At 49.4% G+C, this 18471-nt stretch overlaps 1 protein-coding gene, 1 long non-coding RNA gene and 1 pseudogene across 2 annotated transcripts; all 3 read left to right on the forward strand.

The window, feature by feature from the left end:
* The first annotated feature begins 326 nt into the window (after window positions 1-326).
* On the forward strand, window positions 327-1874 carry LOC140681586 (uncharacterized). Its single transcript, XR_012052634.1, has 3 exons — window positions 327-514; window positions 1073-1181; window positions 1767-1874. It is a non-coding gene; the product is annotated as an uncharacterized lncRNA (long non-coding RNA).
* A 1057-nt stretch (window positions 1875-2931) lies between these two features.
* On the forward strand, window positions 2932-7165 carry LOC140681558 (hydrocephalus-inducing protein homolog). The gene is made up of 5 exons (XM_072921472.1): window positions 2932-3060; window positions 4207-4367; window positions 4862-4971; window positions 5555-6053; window positions 6836-7165. Exons 1-5 carry the CDS (start codon window positions 2932-2934, stop codon window positions 6936-6938), a joined length of 1002 nt encoding a protein of 333 aa, XP_072777573.1. The 3' UTR covers window positions 6939-7165.
* Window positions 7166-12514: 5349 nt separating this feature from the next.
* LOC140681559 (olfactory receptor 14J1-like) lies at window positions 12515-13412 on the forward strand (annotated as a pseudogene).
* The last annotated feature ends 5059 nt before the right edge of the window (window positions 13413-18471 follow it).

Below are 18471 nucleotides of genomic sequence, written 5' to 3' on the forward strand. Positions count from 1 at the left end.
TGCTCGTTGCATAAGTCTCATCTCACTGCAGCCAGGGGATTTGCCATATCTCATCTGGTGCCTTCTCATTTACCTGCTGTGCTGCATAATTCAATTAAGTGAAATTATTTTTAAGTGTTATTGTGGAAGGCTCTGGCTCTTTGGAGCAGATTCCTCTTGTGAATGGCCCTGAGTGGATTGGGAAGAGGCTGGTGGGGGGCTGTGTTGTGGGGTACAGGAGCACCAGGCAAGGAAAACACTGTGGGTGGCCCTTGTTGCTTTGCTTGCCCAGTGAGAAGTGGGCTAGTGCCAGCTGAAATTGTTTCTGTGCCTCTCCTGCAGCTCTGTGGGAATTGAACCCCAAATCCTGACCTTCACCATCAGCGGGAAGGGGCACGAGCCGCGGTTGACAGTCGTGTGCTCAAGTGCTCGCAGCGAGAGGGGAAACGCCGTGCTGCGCTTCAAGAGGCTCCAGCTGTGGGATTCAGAGGTGCTCCCTCTGGTCACCCGTAACGATGGCATCATACCTGTCAAGGTGAGGAGGACCTGCTCGAGGAATGGTCTGGTTTGGGAACAAGTGCTTGTGGCACAGGGGAAGGGTCCCAAAGAACATGGCAAACCTGGAAAGAGGTGTCAGAAATTCTTTTTGAACAAGTGACTGACGTCTGTTCTCCAAGAAGGGAATTCTTGGAAATTTTCTGCCCAGTCTTTCTTCTTTAAGTTGAACACAAGAAAGGTGGTGGAGTATTTTCCCCTGTCTCTCAGGTCACCTTTTGTTCTCATGGGCATGTGTGATTTCCCAGTTCCATTAGATTGTATTTGATCCCAGTTTATTACATTTTAAGTAGACTTAGAGGTGGTTTAAATACATTCTGCTCATTACTTTCTGCCCTGTTTGGTTCTGTGTCACTTCTATCCAGATGCCTCTGGATGCCCTTTTTTCCCTGGCTGGTTTGACTTAACTTTTGTGCTAAGTGCTGTTTGTAGTGGGAGAGGTGCTGGCCTCCCGTGTGGGACCAGCAGCACTGCAGTGTCAGTCCCTGTGCCATCCTGGACTCACAGTATCCTTGTGCTCTGGCTTCTCTTTTCTCAGTTTATGTTACTCCTGGAGGATGAGCATGGAATGTTCTTCTTGAAAGGCAGGACCTCCCCAGTCAAGGTATTCCACACTGGAGATGTGAAAAAGGAACTCATTGGAAAAGGTAAATCCATTAACCATGAAGTGCAATTGTGCACAGAGGGAAAACGTGTGCCCTGCTCTTGGTTCTCTGAGCAGCAGCCAGATGTTAGGCACAGTTTCTTTCCTTGGGCTCTCTGTCCCCCAAGCTTTTCTTGGGGGCTTTTTGCAGGGTCTCCTCCTAGCAAGCTGTAGCAAGTTCTGTTCTTCTAGACGTGGTGGGTTGAGTTGTGGGGGACTGCCACAACCTCAGGGGACCCTCTGAGGTATTTGCTGCACGTGGGAAGGTACCAGCCTGAACAGACACAGCCCTTGAGCACACAGCCAGCCAGCAGAAGCCCAAAGCACTCTTTGGCTCAGCTTTCCATATAGCTGGAGCTGGCTGGAAGCAGATGGAATGAGGGCTGGGCATCAGCCTGAGGTTAAGCTGTGTCTGGAGGTGGCCGTCTTGTGAACAGAGGAAGAGGGTCTGGAACCACTCTGGAACCACAGGGGGTAGAACCTGTGCTTAGAAGGCAGCTGGTTTCAACCTCTTATTCCTCATGTATGCTATGGAAATATTTCCTCTGTACAGCTGTACCACCTAACTCTGATTTCCATTGCTGTGCAGCGAGCAAGCTCCCAAAGAAGCCTTTCTTCCTTCTGAGTCCCGGGAAATCAACTGAGTTTGATGTAATTTTCAAACCCACCCTGGCTCAACATCTGGAAGGGAAGACTCATGTGTTAGTGAAGGACAGCTACTCTAATGAGACCCTAATAGAGCTGGTGGGTGAAGGCCACAAGGAGGAATTCACCCTGCTTGGACTAGAGGATGACACACAGGAAAGGAATGTTAAGAGCAGTCTGAAGAAAGACATCACTGATGGTAAGAGAGGAGAGACTGCCAAGGTGGAGCAAGGAAGAGGAAAATATCTGATCATGTGTGTCCTCCCTCTAGCCAGGCCTGGGCTGTCACCCACGGGACTTGGTGGCCTGTGGGTGTGGTAGCCATGCATGCAGAGCAGTGTGTGCTGTGCTGCACGTCACTGGCTTAGGGATGTGTCCCTGGAAGTGGTGAAACTGCTTGGGGAGCTCCCTCTCAGAGGGGGAAAGGCTTGGAGCAAGGAAGCATTGAACATGCAGGTGTCTGTGCACGTCAGGGGGCAGGTGGAGCTCCCTGCATGCTGAGATCCCTTGCTCTCCTCCTTAACAGCTGTCAGAGTGAATCACATCGAGTTTGGGGACTGTCCTGTTGGGAAGCGCTGCTACAGGACCTTCGCCGTCACCAACCGCAGCCTTAAGCAGTTCCTGCGCTTTGAGTGGGAGGCAGATGCCCCATTCCTGTTCTCCCCCAAGGTGAGCGTGGACTGCTCTGCCTTTCCCCATTGCTCAGGCCCTGCCCTGGTGTTCCCAGGAGCTGGCAGGGAGTGCTCACATACCACTGATAGCCCATTCCAGTGCCACGTGGGAGATGCAGTCCCTGGCTTGGCTGGGCCAAGGCTGCCAGCCTTGCAGAAAAGGTTTCATGTTACGGGAGGTGGCACCTTCTGTTCATACTTTTGTCTATCAAACTTCACTAAATCCACTCTGAGGTGCAGATTCCTGGCACAGCTGCTCACCACGTCCGTCAGTCCCTTTTGCTGTCAGTCCTGCCCTTGGCAGTACTTCCAGTTTGGTCTTGACTCCCTGATTCTCCCTAGGTGGGACACCTCCATCCTGGCTGTGCCAAGGACATCACAGTGATCTTGAAAGCAGATGTCCCAGCCACCTTCAGGAGGCCCCTTGTGAAATGTAAGATGACCAAGGTCAACTTTGAGCTGCCACAAAAGAAGGTTCCTGACTGGGATGACCAAATGTGCATTGTCACATGGAAGGATACCACCAGGAAAGACCCGACAGCCGCCACGCGACCTAAAATAAAGCAGGTAAGAAGCAAAATGGCAAGAAAAGCCAACCCGGGTTTTACAAAAAGAACCACTAGAACACCATCACTGCTGGCTGAGCAGCTCCTGCTTCCTCTGGACATTGGACAGCCATGAGGTTCACCAGCAGCGCATTTGAACGGAGAGGTGGAGGCACAGTGACCGGATACACACACAGGAGAGGAGGAAGCCTTTTGATAAGAGACCTTCAGCCACACCCAAAGCCTCAGTCTGGGCCACAAACACAAGTGTTGCAGCCCATGTAGAATGGAAGGCAATGTTTTACGATTTTATCCCATTTTACGGTGTTAGAAATCTCTTCAGCTGATTGGTGCCCTTTTACCAACAAGGAATTTAGTCTGCTGCACTCTGTCTCTTCTTTTGAAGTGGAGAGAAATACACTTCTCCTGCATGTGCTGGTGAACTCCAAGTTTTGTCTGCATGAGAATTTGGTTGTGGTCTCTGTATCTGGTGTGGGATATCTCATCATGGAGTAGCCCAGGCACTGCATGACTCTACGAAGGAGTCTGGAGAAGGATCATCTCCAAAGAGTCTTACTTTCATTGTCATTATTGCCAAACACACTCATCTTGGGAGGAGGTTCTTTCCGAGTTTCTGGACCATTTTAAGGCCTCTAAACCATCCTCTTTTCTATCAGAATATCTGCAGTGGGAGATTTTCCTAGTGAGATCTTTCACATCCCAAAATGCCCATCCCCAGCTCCAAGCAGTTGCTCCAGACAGGAGACCTGGAGAGCACTTTCTTCTAAGACAAGAAGAAAAAGGTGCTTTCTAGAACTCTTCACTCTTGGGGTTCTCCATCCACAGAGCTCCAGCAGGGGAATTTAACCCTAGTTTGGAGACCTGCTGGATTTATAGGAACGAGGAAAAAAGCCAGGCCCTCTGCAAGATTGAAGTACAGGGACTGGAATGCAGCTGTAGTCTCTCTGGGTGTATTAACAGCTGTGGTAGTGACCGCTTGGATCAGTGGGCAGAAACAAGTACTGTAGCAAAGCAGTCCCAGTTTTGTCATCTTTCCAGGGCAGTAAAAGTGAATGGTCCTTTCTAGTGATCTTGGAGGCCAGAAGATTCCCTTCTCAGCCTGACTTTCTGGGCTCTGCTCAGTGATTCTTCCCTCCTCTGTTTGCAGGTGGTCGAGACAGCCCCGGAACCGGCTCACACTGTGGTGGAGGAGAGCAGCCAGGAGTTGGAGGTGTACCTCAGTGCTGTGGTTGCCTACACCCAGTTCAAGCTGAGCACGACCATGATTCAGTTCAAGAGTACCTTGCCCTTCCAGACAGGGACAGCCACGTGAGTGCTGGAGGCTCTGTGAGCAGGAGCTGCCTTTGCCCAAGGCTGACCCAGAACTGCTTCCCAGAACTCTACCCCACCCAAACCAGCAGAGGCCCTTTTACGTGCACGCAAAGCCAAGCAGGAGGTGGTGCTCAGGAGAGGCTCAATACTGCCATACCTTTCTGCTGAGAGCAGCCATGGGTTTGCTTTCACTGTATGTCACCTGTCCTCATCTGCTCCAGAATAAGTTTGCAGTCAAACCAAGACCTAAAGTCCAGAATAAACCCCTTAGCTTCAATGTCCTGGGCACCATGTTGGCCCTTTTCTCTTAAACTTCCAGACTTTGAAATCTTTTCTTGGGCCACCCAGGACAGCAGTCTGAGCATGGCTGGGTTGCCTGGGGAAGATGCTCCTCAGGAGAAAGTGGTATCAGGAGTCCATCAGACAATATTACTGTACTATTTGCTTTATACTTCTTGGACATTTTTTTATTCCTCCTTCTTGCTTTTTAGTTTCACACTGCAAAACACAGGCGAGGTAGCTCTGGAATACTCCTGGGAGAAACCTGCATGGAGTGAACCAGTGAAGAAGCTGAAGAAGCCATACTCAACCACTCTGATGCGTAAGAGCATTTCACTTGGTAGCTGAGGGCCCGGGGAGAAGACCCTGCCACTTCAGTTCAAAACATGAATTGCTTTTTCATCCTTGTCCACGCATCCACTTTCATCAGCACCTTCCCAGCTGCAGCTGGAGAGTTTTCTCCTTGTCCCCCTCTGCCTTTCAGCCCCTTCTGTTCTTGCTGAGCCACTTCTGCTCTGCAAAGCAGCTGAGCCAGGCTCTGGGGAGAGCCACGTGCCGGGTCAGGACTAGGAAGGGGGACACCAGGTCATCTCTTTGAGAAGTCTGAGACCGGGAAAAACAGTGGTGTAACGAGTGAGCTGCCCTGCAGCCACTGTCTGTGTGCAGTTCCCCACTCCAGGGCAAACGCAAAGTCACTGTCTGAAACCAGCTTTCCTGCTTTGGCGCAGGAGTGTGTGCTCAGGCAGAGACCCTGCTCCCGACACTCTGTCTCCTGCTAGAATAAAGTACTTGACCAGAGATTCTCCAAGTGCATCCCAGCTCTCTTCCACCTACCTGCAGCAGGAGGCAGAGTTGCTGGGAACACAGGATTTTGTCTTTGCAAGGTATCCTCTTCCTCCCTGCAGGTCGGTTCCTCTCCTATGATACTGTAAAGCATCGCAGAAAGCTGCTGCGTCTTTTCTGGTCGGAGCAGGACCATCCTTCGGAGACACATCCTAAAGTGCGGCAGCTGCGGCGGCCTGCTGAGCAGCAGCAGGATTCTGAGCAGCAGCAGGAGCCAGATTCCAAGTGGCAGCAGGATTCTGAGCAGGAGCTGGATTCCGAGCAGGATTCCGAGCAGGATTCCGATCAGGAGCTGGATTCTGAGCAGGAGCTGGATTCCATGCAGGAGCTGGATTCCGTGCAGGAGCTGGATTCCGTGCAGGAGCTGGATTTTGAGAAGCAGCAGTATTCTGAGCAGGAGGACCGTGTCAGCACCTCCCTAGAAGTTTTCCCAGATGTTGTCCATGACCTGTTCTCAATCAACCCCTACTGTGGCATCATTGCTCCTGGCCAGAAGGAGACCTTTGACGTGCAGTTCTTCCCAGAGTGCCTGGGGAAGTTTAAGACCACCCTGCTGTGCAGGTGGGAAATATCTCAACGCTTGCCAACTCATGCTACTGATGGGTATCACTGAATCACAGGGTGGGACCACGCTAGGTCATCTGGTGCCACTTCCCTGCTGAAGCGGGGTGATCCCAGACTACGTGGCACAGGGTTGTGTCCAGAGGACTCTGGAATAATTCCAGTGAGGGACACTCCACACCCTCCCTGCGCAACTTATCACCGGCACAGGAAAGAAGTTCTTCCTCAGATTCAGGTGGAATTGTCTTGTTCAGGTTCTGCCTGTTGCCTCTTGTCCTGTTGCTGGGCATCACCAAGCCCAGCCTGGTTCATCCCCCATACCCTCCCTTCAGTCCCTCTGACTGGGATGGGGAGCCCCAGGGAGGCAGCAGAAACACCCACAGGAGCACAGAAAGATCCTCATCTTTCATCATCATCTTTCACCCCTTGGCAGGGAGGCACTGGGAAAAGACACTGTATGAAACAGTAAGCTTGTGGAGGGTTGCAAAATCTGCAACAAGAGATCCAGGGACCAGCCAGTCCCCAGCTCTGCTTCCTTTTGGGACAAGCAAGGCCTGCTTCTCCACATGGAACCCCATGTGCTGTAGTTGGTCCCCGGGCATTTAACTGGTCATGTTCCTGCCCTTGCATCTCTGCAGCCTCCATGCAGCTAGTGCAGCTGTTAAATCTGCTGCTCGCTGCTTGCACAGAGAGAGGATGCAACACTGTGTGCCCTGCAAGGAGACAGAAAAGCGGCGGGCTGGGAATGTTCCTCTGGCTAATACCAGTCCCTCTCTTCCTAGGATTCCTAACCTGCAGCCAGGTGAGAAGATGGGGCAGGTGACTTTGGAAGGCAGAGCCCAGGAGAAGGACAGTCTGGATAAACCATTAGAAGAGACAGAGTAAGGCCAGGGACCCAAGAAGGAGGTGCTCTAAAGACCAACACTTGAGTGACAACATTTGTGTCAGCTGGAGCGTGCGGCAGGAGCTGGTGACATCCTACCTTCTGCTGCTGGTGGTCTCCCACCCTTCACCAGAGACCTCTGCAGCTACCCTCCCACGTTCCAGTGAGCACCTCCCTCTTACCTAAGTTGATTAACTAATTGTTGATTAGATTGATAAGTAATTGATAATTGTCCCTTAACTGTTAATAAACAATTGCTAATAAATTGTTAATTGTCAGCTTGTCTTGGTTTGAAAGACAGGTGTCTGCCAGACCTCTCTGGAATGGAGAATGAGATCCCCCTTCCCTACCAATTATTATAACTTTGAAATCAAGGGGCTTTCAGGCAAAGATGTGGGAAAAGGAGTGTCAGTTCTTTACCAGTATGTACAAGGCAAACAACCAACACCACCGGCAGCAAGGACAAACAGAACCAGAGACCCAAGCCCAGCCTTCCCTCGGCTGCAGGCACTTTCCCTTTGGTGTACTTCCAGTCACAGCCGGGCAGGGAAGGGAGGCAAATAATGAATAAAGCAATTGCTAGAGAAACTTTAATTATTATTGAGGGGCTCAGAAAGGGACACAGCCCTCGAGGTGTGGCTTCACCAATGCCCAGCACAGAAGGACAATCGCTGCCCTGATCCTGATGGCTACACTACTGCTGATACAGGCCCAGTGCTATTGGCCTTTTTGTCCACCTGGGCACACCTGGGCTCAGGTTCAGCTGTTGTCAGTCAGCTTCCCAGCCACTCTTTCCACAGCTGGGCAATGCAGAGGGTGAGTGTGGCCAAAGTGTACGAGCCAGCACTTGCCAGTGGCGTCAGCCCATGGATCCAGCCAGTCCAGGGCCCTCTGCAGCCTTCCTGCCCTCCAGCAGGTTCGCCTCTGACCCAGCTTCTCATCCAAAGAGGGACATTGAGGTGCTGGAGCAAGTCCAGAGAAGAGAAAGGAAGTTGATTAAGGGTCTAGAGAACAAGTCTGATGAGAAATGGCTGAGGGAACAGAGAGCTGGGGAGGGTTCAGTCTTGAGCAAAGGAGGCCCAGGGGGAACTGTCGCTATTGGAGATGAAATGAGTACACAGAAGCTTGGTAAGTTCAAAAGAGAAAAAGAGCTAATTTAATTTCTGACTTTGCAATATATAGAATTCTAAAAGTGACAGCGGATTGGAGGATGAAATTACCACCTCTCTAACCACACTGGTCAAACCAACAGTCCACCAATTCTCTCCTCCCGCAAAGAAGAATGCAAAACAATCATTATTTACGTGAACAGTGTGTGAGAACTCCAGTAGAAATATGTAAGCATCAGAAGGCATAGAAAACTTTTAAAGGAGCTTTAAAGCTTTCAAAAGAACTATAAAGGAAAACTTCACACTTTTAAAAATCAGGGCAACAGAGAATGTTGTCACTCTCTACACCAGCCTGACAGGTTGTACTTAGATGGGGACCGGGCTCTCCTCACAGTGACAGGACAAGAGGACACGGTCTTAAGCTGCGCTAGGGAGGTTAAGTTGCACATCAGGAGGAATTTCTTCACAGAAAGGATTGTTAAACATTGAAAGGCCCTGTCCTGGGAGGTGGTGGAGCCACCTTCTCTGAGGGTGTTCAAGGACCAGCTGGATGTGACGCTCAGTGCTCTGGTCTGCTTGACAAGGTGGTGTTTGGTCCAAAGCTTGATGAAATTCTCTCAGAGATCTCTTACAACCTAATTGATTCTGTAATTCTCTGCAATTAACACCTGGTAAAGACAGGGAATCCTTTCAAATTAAGTATGATAAACTGTAATGTTTTGTAAAAGGATTTCACAGGAGCTCACATATTACCCTGACCAATCAATAAGATAGACATAAATCCCTAAAATGGTTAACAGTTCTCTGGTCTTTTTATCCACAAAGCATACAGTATTCTACAGTTTTAGAGCTATAATGAATCTCTGAAATCATATTAAGCTGGAATCAAATAATAACTTAATTGCTAATAGCAAGAATCCCGTTAAATTATTTGAGCAGGAAGAGCAACTCCACTTGCCTTTGAAAATTTGTAATCAAGTTAATGGTATAAGTTCTTCAGCAGCAATTGTTTGGGTCATCTCTGGGTAAAACATATAGGCAATTGAACCACCATTTTCTTGAATGGGCCCTAAATTGCACTGTGTTTTCTCAATCCTTGTGCATGTTTTCCTTAATTTTCTAGCTTGTGTGGGCAAGGCCAAAATACCCAAGATACAAATTCATTAAGATGTCAGGACGTTCTGGATTGTTCACACATAATCTGTAACCAAAGCCTCATGTCACTGTTTGACACTGGCACAGTGCCAGCGCCCCCATGAAAATGCAACCTCTCAATTGAATGCTGTGAAATGCGATCAAGAACAGAGCAGAGCAGGCCCAAGCTTAATAACAAAGGAAAAAAAAAAAAACTTTATTAAGCTACTACTACTATACTACTATAAAAGAAAAAATAAAGAAAAACACAACATTCAAAATGAAAACCTTTCAAAACATTCCTCCTCCCACCACCAAACCACAACAAACACAAACCACAGTGAGACACGACTTGGACCCTTAATCAAGAATTCACCCTTCAATATAATCAATACTAAGTCCATCTGGGGAGAGAGGATTCTCCCTTGCACCACAGACCCCCAGGAAACACAGCTGCCACTTCTTGTGTTTTCATGTCACACATGGCACTGCCTGGAGCGAATCTGCCAGCGTGACACTCTCCTCTCCATGTCACAGTGCTCTCACCACCGTGCATGGACAGACCGCTCATAGGGCTCCTTTAAGGAGGCTTTGCCAAGGACCAACAGGAACAACAGTCCAGTGTCTCATTTTGCAACTACAGTCCCCCCCATTTTCTTCCTCCCCTGGGGCCGAGGGTGAAAACAGAGATCTCCATCTTCCTGAAGACAGAGGGCACCATCACACCCTCCTCAACTTTCTCTGTTCATTCCTGAACTGGTAGTTGATGAAGCAGGTCTCTTGGCTCACCACGCATTCTCCTAAAATACAGTCTCTCTCTTGGAGGAGAAAATTGGTTCAGTCTATGGCTAACAAGAAAAAGTCCAGCCAAAAGCCACTCCACCATATTCCCCCCCAGTCTTCTTTCCCTAACATCCCAGGTCCCAGGCTGTCTCTCTTCCTCTCTTTCAAACCAAGGAGGAATAATGTTTTCACAAAACTTTCATTTCTCAAGGAAGGGTTAAAAGTCCCGACTCCCTGGATGGCTCTTGGCCCAGGCTCCAGCTCCCACACTGAGCACACTTCCCCCCCCTTCCTTCTCTGCCAGAGTACTGTCGGCACTGTCACTGTCCCTTTCTTTCTTGAGAGAGAGATTCTGGGGGAAAACGCGAACATCCCAGATTTCCTCCACCCTTCATCTGCAGTGGGACAGCCCAGTTCCAGTCCCTCCATCCTTCGGCCTTACCTCAGCCAGGCCACATGGCTTCCCCTCCCCCACCCAGCCACGGGCTGGGCAGGTGAGAGTCTGCACTGCACCCTGACGGGAACCAAAGAGAGAGAAAGTTCTCCTGGGAATTCTGCTTTTAACCCCTCTGTGTTCTCAGAGGCGTGTCCACCCTCAATTGGTCACCCCAAGTGTCAATATCCAACCCTGACCCCTGGCTGGATTGACCTCTTCCTTCCGAGAAAATTATTTTCCGCGTCAAACCCGACAGGGCCTCAGCACAAAGCCCCAGAGGGTCATTAAAGTCCTTGTGCTGTGTCTGTGCTGCTGAGCTGGGCCAGGCTCCTGGCACAGAAGCAGCTCCTGACAACCAAGAAAAGCTTCAAAAGCACATTTCTCTTGATGAGCAGCTCTTCTCCCAGCCCAGCAGGGCAGGGGCACTGTCTACAACCAGCCCGGGCACAGCGCAGAGGCACAGAGAGCTTCAATCAGTCAGGGCTGGGAAGGTGCTGAGAAATGCCTGGGGCAGAATCACTGCCAGCCCTTGGCACAGGAACCTCTGGCTGCAGGACAATGCAGCTGCAGCTCCTGGAGTGATCTCCTGCAGCTGGAACATCCCGATGCCTACAGACTCTGTGAGTACAACCCTGAGTATTTCTGGTGCAGGAGAGGTGAAATGCTCATGAATCTCTCACCTTTCTGAGGGCTTCTTATCAGTCATAGAATATTTCCAAGACAAGGATTTTGATAAAAAGAAGGAAATCCCCTGAGACTTTGTATTCAGTTTCCTGCAATTGGAGAATGTCAGGGAGGGGGGATAAATATTAAAGGTGTTATTAATTTTGACAAGTGCCTGAGACATCTGAACTGTCACTTTTAGTGATCAATAGGTTCACAGGAGATCCCTATTGTGCTTTCAGCCACTCTGCCCATGGACAGCACCAGCATCACTTTTGCTGGAGCCATTTGGCTCAGACTGAGCTGTCTTTTCTCCAAGCTGCAACCAGAACCTGCCCTCAGCCAGTGCCCAGCAAACAGGCAGGGTTCTGAAGGACCAAGGAGAGATCACAGAGATTTGGGGTCTGTGAGAGCTGGCAGGGAGAGATCAGGCACAGGGAAACACCTGCAGGAGGAAAATTTCCAGGAAGCAGAGAGAAGACCAGGCAATGAGAGAAGACAAACCCAGAAATACCGTGGCAGGCAGAGTTCAGAGATCTCCACAGGATTCCCTCCAGTGCAGCCCCTCCCTCTGCACAAGCCCCCTTGCTCCTGTGCCCCAGCCAAGCCTCTGCCCTCAGGGCCATGGCTCCAAGGTGTGCAGCCCCTCCTGTGCAGGCAGAGCTGCAGCAGAGCCGTGGGGCAGCTCTGCAGCCCCGGGCCCAGTTCCCTCTGCAGAGCACAGGGCTGGGAGCAGCTGCCCGGCACGGGGGGCTCTGGCAGGGGGCACAGCTGGCTCAGGGTGACACAGCTGTCCCCAGTGCCCGGCTCTGGGCAATGCTGGCAGTGCAGCCAGGGAAGGAGCTGCATCTCCCTTCATCCAATGCCATCAGAAGGACACTTGGGAGTCTCCCTGAGATTTCAGTCCAAGCTGGGAGCTTCAATCCAGGATGCAAACCTGTCCTAGAGCATCTCTGTGTTATAGGATTGATGAAGAAAGGCAGAGGTGTTCTGACATTGAAAGTGCTGTTGGGTTGGTGAAATGAGCAAAGGGAGTCCTTGGATTCAAATGTGGACCTGGACTGTGGTGGATCCATCTGCTCTCAGCAGTACCTGGAGGTTTCAAAGTTGATCACCTTCTACCTGAGAAAGATTTAAGCCCAGAGAAACTCGGAACAGGTCAGAATGCCAGGCCATCTCCCCTCACTCTTCATTCATCACTTTGCCTCACAGAACTTGCTCTGTTCTCCCTGAGTGCAGCAGAAATGCCAAAGGTTTCTGATATCCAGGAATACATGAGAGACATGGGGGCAGCTTAAAAAGAAAACCCCAGAACTCTTGAACACAAAAAGGTGTCTCTGTGTGTTATGGAGAAGGGTGTATGGGAAATGGCTTTAATTTTGATTAAATGTAACTCCTCTAACTCTTCCCTGTCCTTTTCTCCATGAACAGGCCCCATGTGCAGGCACAGCAAATGTCCAACGGCAGCTCCATCAGCCACTTCCTCCTGCTGGCATTGGCAGACACGTGGCAGCTGCAGCACCTGCACTTCTGCCTCTTCCTGGGCATCTCCCTGGCTGCCCTCCTGGGCAACGGCCTCATCATCAGCACCATAGCCTGCGGCCACCACCTGCACACACCCATGTTCTTCTTCCTGCTCAACCTGGCCCTCAGCGACCTGGGCTCCATCTACACCGCTGTTCCCAAAGGCATGCACAATTCCCTCTGGGACACCAGGCACATCTCCTACATAGGATGTGCTGCTCTGGTATTTCTGTTTATCTTCTTCATGGGAGCAGAGTATTCCCTCCTGACCATCATGTGCGATGACCACTACATGTCCCTGTGCAAAGCCCTGCACTACGGGACCCTCCTTGCCAGCAGAGCTTGTGCCCACATGGCAGCAGCTGCCTGGGCCAGTGGCTTTCTCTATTCCCTGCTGCACCTGGCCAAAACATTTTCCCTGCCCCTGTGCCTGGGACGGTTCTTCTGTCAAATCCCCCAGATCCTCAAGCTCTCTTGATCCAAATCCTACCTCAGAGAACTTGGGCTCATTGCAGTTAGTGCCTGTTTAGGACTCAGATGTTTTGTGTTCATTGTTTTCTCCAATGTGCAGATCTTCAGGGCTGTGCTGAGGATCCCCTCTGAGCAGGGACGGCACAAAGTCTTTTCCACCTGCCTCCCCTCACCTTGGTGTGCAGTCCCTCTTTGTCAGCACTGCTCACCTGAAGCCCCCCTCCATCTCCTCCCCATCCCTGGATCTGGCCCTGTCAGTTCTGTACTCGGTGGTTCCTCCAGCCCTGAACCCCCTCATCCACAGCCTGAGGAACCAGGAGCTCAAGGCTGCAGTGAAACATGCAGTGAAACATTAAACTGCTGGCCAATTTTTGCTAATCACTTTTAACAAAAGTCATCTTTGACACTTCTTGTTGGTTTCATTTTGGAAGTTCTTTTTCTTTGTAAAGTGCATTTAATATTATCCTCAAAAAAATTTCATTGCTTGTGCCATTTCTCACTTTGTTTCTCTCCACCTTCCCTGCGACTATAGACTGTGTCAATGAGGGGCTGCCTCTCGGTGACTTTAAAGGAACTAAAGGATTTCCCAGCAAAGTTTTCTCCAGAGATACCCCTTTTGTGACCTTCTCTGGAGCTGCAGCAGCAATGTCTGTGTGCAGAGCTGGGGCAGATCAGTGCTGGCACAGCAGCTGTGCCCAGGAGCAGCAGCACTTGGTGTTGCCGGTGCTGCTCCTGTGCCACAGCCCTGCTGCCCTGGTGGCCCTGGGGTTTCTGTAGGGCCTGAGTGCTCTGGGGGCCGGGCACAGTCCTGGGGGTGGCAGTGCCGGGGCTGCAGCAGGGACAGGCCATGGGCATTGCTGGGGCAGAGCTGATGCCTCAGGGCATGGCCTGGGGACTCTAGGATCATTGCATTGCCCAGGCTCTCACAAGAACACGGCCAGGCCAATGCTCTGCACAGAAACCCCCATAAGCAGCCCAAAGGTGGTCGTGGGCAGGCTGGGGACAAACAGAATGGCTGGTGCTCTGCAAGGGCCCCAGGGGAGATGGGAAGGAGCTGCAGAGCAAGACCTGATCCATCCCCACAGTGTCCTGGACAGTCCAGTGCAGTATCCCAGAGCGTCCTCATGGACCTGACAACAACATCCCCCCTCTGCAGCCCTGGCCTCTCCCCCAGCTCACAGAGGTGCTGCATCCTTGCACACACAGACACGGCAGGACTGGCTCAGCAGCCCCTGTTTGCATTGCACACAGCAGGTGGGAGCACCCCATGGTGTTGGTGTGGGGACATGAACCTGAGGGAGCACAAATGCCATCAGCCCCTGGGGCCAGGATGGGCTGGGGCATGGCAGGGAAACCACTCAGCTTTGTCCTGGCCTCTGCAGTCAGCCTGAAAGTTTGTTCCCATCAGCTGAGAGTTTCCTGTCCCACTGCAGATGCTGTTGCTCAGAGCCAGGGTTACGTTGCAGCCACCCTCAAACTGCCATGAGCATTTCCTTGGCTTCACCTTTGCTTTCTTTATTCCTCCTGCAACACATTGCTTGCTGTTGCCTGCCCCTTTTCCCTTCCCCGCAAGCTGCCCATTCCTGTTTTCTCTTTCTTCTCTGGCCCCCACTCCCCAAATTGGCACCATGGGAACATCCCTTGGGGAGCAGGATCATCCTACAAGTGCTTCAGGAATTGTCTGCAGGCTCCTGCAGTTCCTCCTGCTGATCCCTTGCCAGAGGCACCCCAGGCCAGGGGGGCACATCTGGGCTGCTGTGTCTGGCTGTGGGCCTCCCAGTTCTGGGCAATGAGCTGGAGAGGCTCTGCCGGACTGACAGGATGGGCTTTGGGCCTGTGAGGAGAAGCTGAAGGACCTGGGCTGCTGCATCTTCTGAAGAGGAGGCCCAGGGCTCATCCTGCAGCTGCTTCAAGGGTGGTTTCAGAGAATCACACAATCAGCAAGGTTGAAAAAGACCTTGGATGTCATCAAGTCCAACCTGTGCCCTGAAACTGCCTTGTCTCCCCTGAACCTCCTCTTCTCCTGGATGAACAACCCCAGCTCCCTAAGCTGCTCCTCACAGGAATTGTGCTCCAGACCCCTCACCAGCCTTGTTGCCCTTCTCAGGACATTCTCCAGCCCTTCCATCTCCTTTCTAAATTGGTGGCCCAGAACTGGATAGAGTACTCGAGGTGCTGCCCAACCAGTGGTGAACACACACGGGAAGAATCACTGTCCTGCTCCTCCTGGCAACACCATTCCTGATCCAGCCCAGGAGCCAGTGGCCTTCTTGGCTATCACCAGCCGGGGGCTATGTACAAGTCACGAACGGGATGGGAATGCTGTGGTATGCGTCTCAAGCTGTTTATTTTTTAGCATCAGTCTCATTACATGGTTATGACAATGGGAAGATGCCAGCAGCTCACATCCAGGCAACAGACCAAGAACTTAATGTTACAACTTACTTTATAAACTTTTTGACCAGTCACACAAAGCAAAAGCATATTGACAGTAGTTCTATCCAATCACTATAAGCACACGTACCTTTAGTTAAAACAATGCTTGCTTATTTAGAATACAATACTTGCTTGTAAGCCTCAAGATACAATGCACAGAGCTCCATTATTAAGCTTAGACCTTCCTAATATCTCACCAGATATACTTTTCTGCAACTCAGGAAGTTATTCTACCCAAGCGTTAATACATAGATTATTGTTCTATTTGTCCTTTCTTTCTCCTTCTTGTATAATTTTTCTGCTGACAAATCTTATAGCTACTGCTTAGCTCTAATCAGCATCCTGCTGTCTCTGAGGCCTGCCTTTTGCAATGTGCCCAAAACCCTCTGATTTTAAGGAATCCCACAATTCTCCCTCTAGGTTCAACTAAAAGAAACTGTCATAATCTTGTCACTTATTAACTACCTTGCATTTCATAGCTTTCCTACAATATATCTGCTCATTACTTGCTTAAAGCATCATTTTTGCTTGCATTAAGCATAGCTATATTGCAACACAGCAAATTGAATGCTGTGAAGGTCCAATCAATTCAAAGCACATAAGTCATGTTTGATAGCAATTATAAGTCATTGTTCAAAGAAGTCTTGCCAGTTCCAAGGTCTTAGTTCAAAACCTTCCTCCATCTCTATACCTTCATCCACTAACTCTGTAAGAGTTCGAGAACTCTCTGTGAACCCATTTCCCACCTCTCTCTCTTGCATGATACAAACTTCTTTGATAGCTTTGTCCATCATGTGTCGTACACACCGAAGTATGCAAGGCATTACTATGAGTATCGTAACTAAAATTCCTAACACATATAAACCTATCTTACAAAGATTCCTTAGCCAAGGTGCAAAACTCCATTCTTGGAACATGTTATCTAACCATGATACACCATCTTCTTTAATTTGAGCTGTCAAATCCTTTAGCTTTTGTATGCTTTTGTGTATGGATTCAGAATGATCTGACAGATTCATACAACACAAGCCTGCAAATTCCTCACAACTGTGTCCATATGCCAGTAAAAGAAAATCAATTGCTGCTCTATTTTGAAGAGTGGCATGTCTAACACTGTTAACATCCGTCAGCATATCACTGATGACAGTGGATGTGGCATTAGTTTGTTTACTCAGCCAACATCCAACCCGATCTAATTGTTTCAATGCCACTGCTGAAGCCAGCTGGGGTAAAAACAAGCCTGCTGAAACCCTTTTCCCAGCATTCCAAGGCCTGAAATCACTCTTACACTTCTCATCATAGTAACGAGCAGATCTTGTCCCCCTATTCTTCTTCTTAATGACCGCTTTAGCCGTAGGTGCCATCACAGTGAGCATGCCAATGCTACATAGGCCACCTTCAAGGCGTGAGGGAATGCCCTGCCAAGCCCTATCTCCACAAATGAACCAATATCTTTTTGGCAATTGTCATGGATATTGGTCCTCCTTGGAAAACACATCCCAGTTGTCTGAATAATTGCACTAAAAAATCAAATTCCTGTATGCAGAGTAATGGGGAGTAACATTGTGCTTTGGAGGATCACCTTCTCGCCAACCATTAGCTGTGAACGTAATGCAAAAATCCATTGTTAAAGAACCAAGGATTTCTAATTCTTGGTGTTCAGCCACTGCCTTGGGAAGTTCTTTGACCCAAATACCCAAATTCAATACAGGATTGTCCCCACTGTCATTTTCGCTTCTATTGAATTGTTTTTTGACCAAGGGCAAATTCTTTACTGGCACACTGACTAGGCAGGTTGAGAAAGGCTTTTCTGGTTCCGAATTAGACAAGCATATGGTATCTGAGCCTGCTGCCTTGGCTAAGGTCACCCAAACATTTGTTTTTGGTTGTTCCACAGGCAGATCTGCACAGCAAAAAGCAATTAAACCCAACCAATACCAGCATATCATTCAATTTTGCTCCAACCTTTTTCATGAGCTTATTTTTGGCAAAAATTCCACCCATATATACCAATTCAGAAATGTTGCTTTTGACCTTAAAATAAAATTTCACCTTTGAAAATCCAGTAGAGAGGATCTATAATATAACAAAAAAAATCCCCGTTTTTGCCAGAAAGAACTCTACGAAACCAACAATTAACACATCTATAAAGAGCATAAAATCAGAAGATTGTAGGTTCCACCAATGAACAAGGAACGCCAGGCGTGACCCACGATCTCTCTGTTCGGCTCACGTCTGCGTACTTGCTTCTACGGTCTTGGATTCGTCAACACGTTCTTGGAAGTGATATGGTTTGACATTTTTCACAGGGACCCACTTAATTCCTGCACCTGTAGAGACAGAAGCATACCCTTTGCCCCAAGTGATTAATTGGAAAGGACCTTCAATTTGTCCTGTCTCAGGGTTTCTAATTAAAACAAGGGGATTTTCTTTCAATTTTGCGTGTGTGTTATTTGAAAAATGTCTAGAAATTGGTGGAGCAGGTTCTGTGACAGAGCTGTTCAAGAAATTAAAAACATATAAAGCTTTGTTCAACCTCATCTGTGGTGTAGCCTCCATTCCCCCCCTCTGTTGATCAAGTATGCGTTTTAATGTCTGATGTGCCCTCTCAACAATCGCTTGACCTGTGGGAGAATGAGGAATACCAAAGATGTGGCGAACACCCCAATCTTTTAAAAATGTGGCAAGTTTTGGAGATATATATGTGGGACCATTGTCAGTTTTTACTTCTTGGGGCACACCCAACAAAGTAAAAGCTTTCAAAAAATGGTGACAGGCATGATTACCTGTTTCACCTGTGTGAAGAGAAGCAAAAACTGCACCAGAGAAAGTGTCCACTGAAACATGAATATTTTTAAATTTACCAAAAGAAGGATATTTAGTGATATCTTTCTGCCATAACTGCAGGCTTTGTAAGCCTCGCAGGTTGACGGCTCCTGTAGAAACAGGAGGCTGCACAAGTTGACAGTCAGGACAAGC

The sequence above is a fragment of the Taeniopygia guttata genome, chromosome 37, assembly GCF_048771995.1.
Source record: "Taeniopygia guttata chromosome 37, bTaeGut7.mat, whole genome shotgun sequence".
Lineage (NCBI taxonomy): Eukaryota > Metazoa > Chordata > Aves > Passeriformes > Estrildidae > Taeniopygia > Taeniopygia guttata.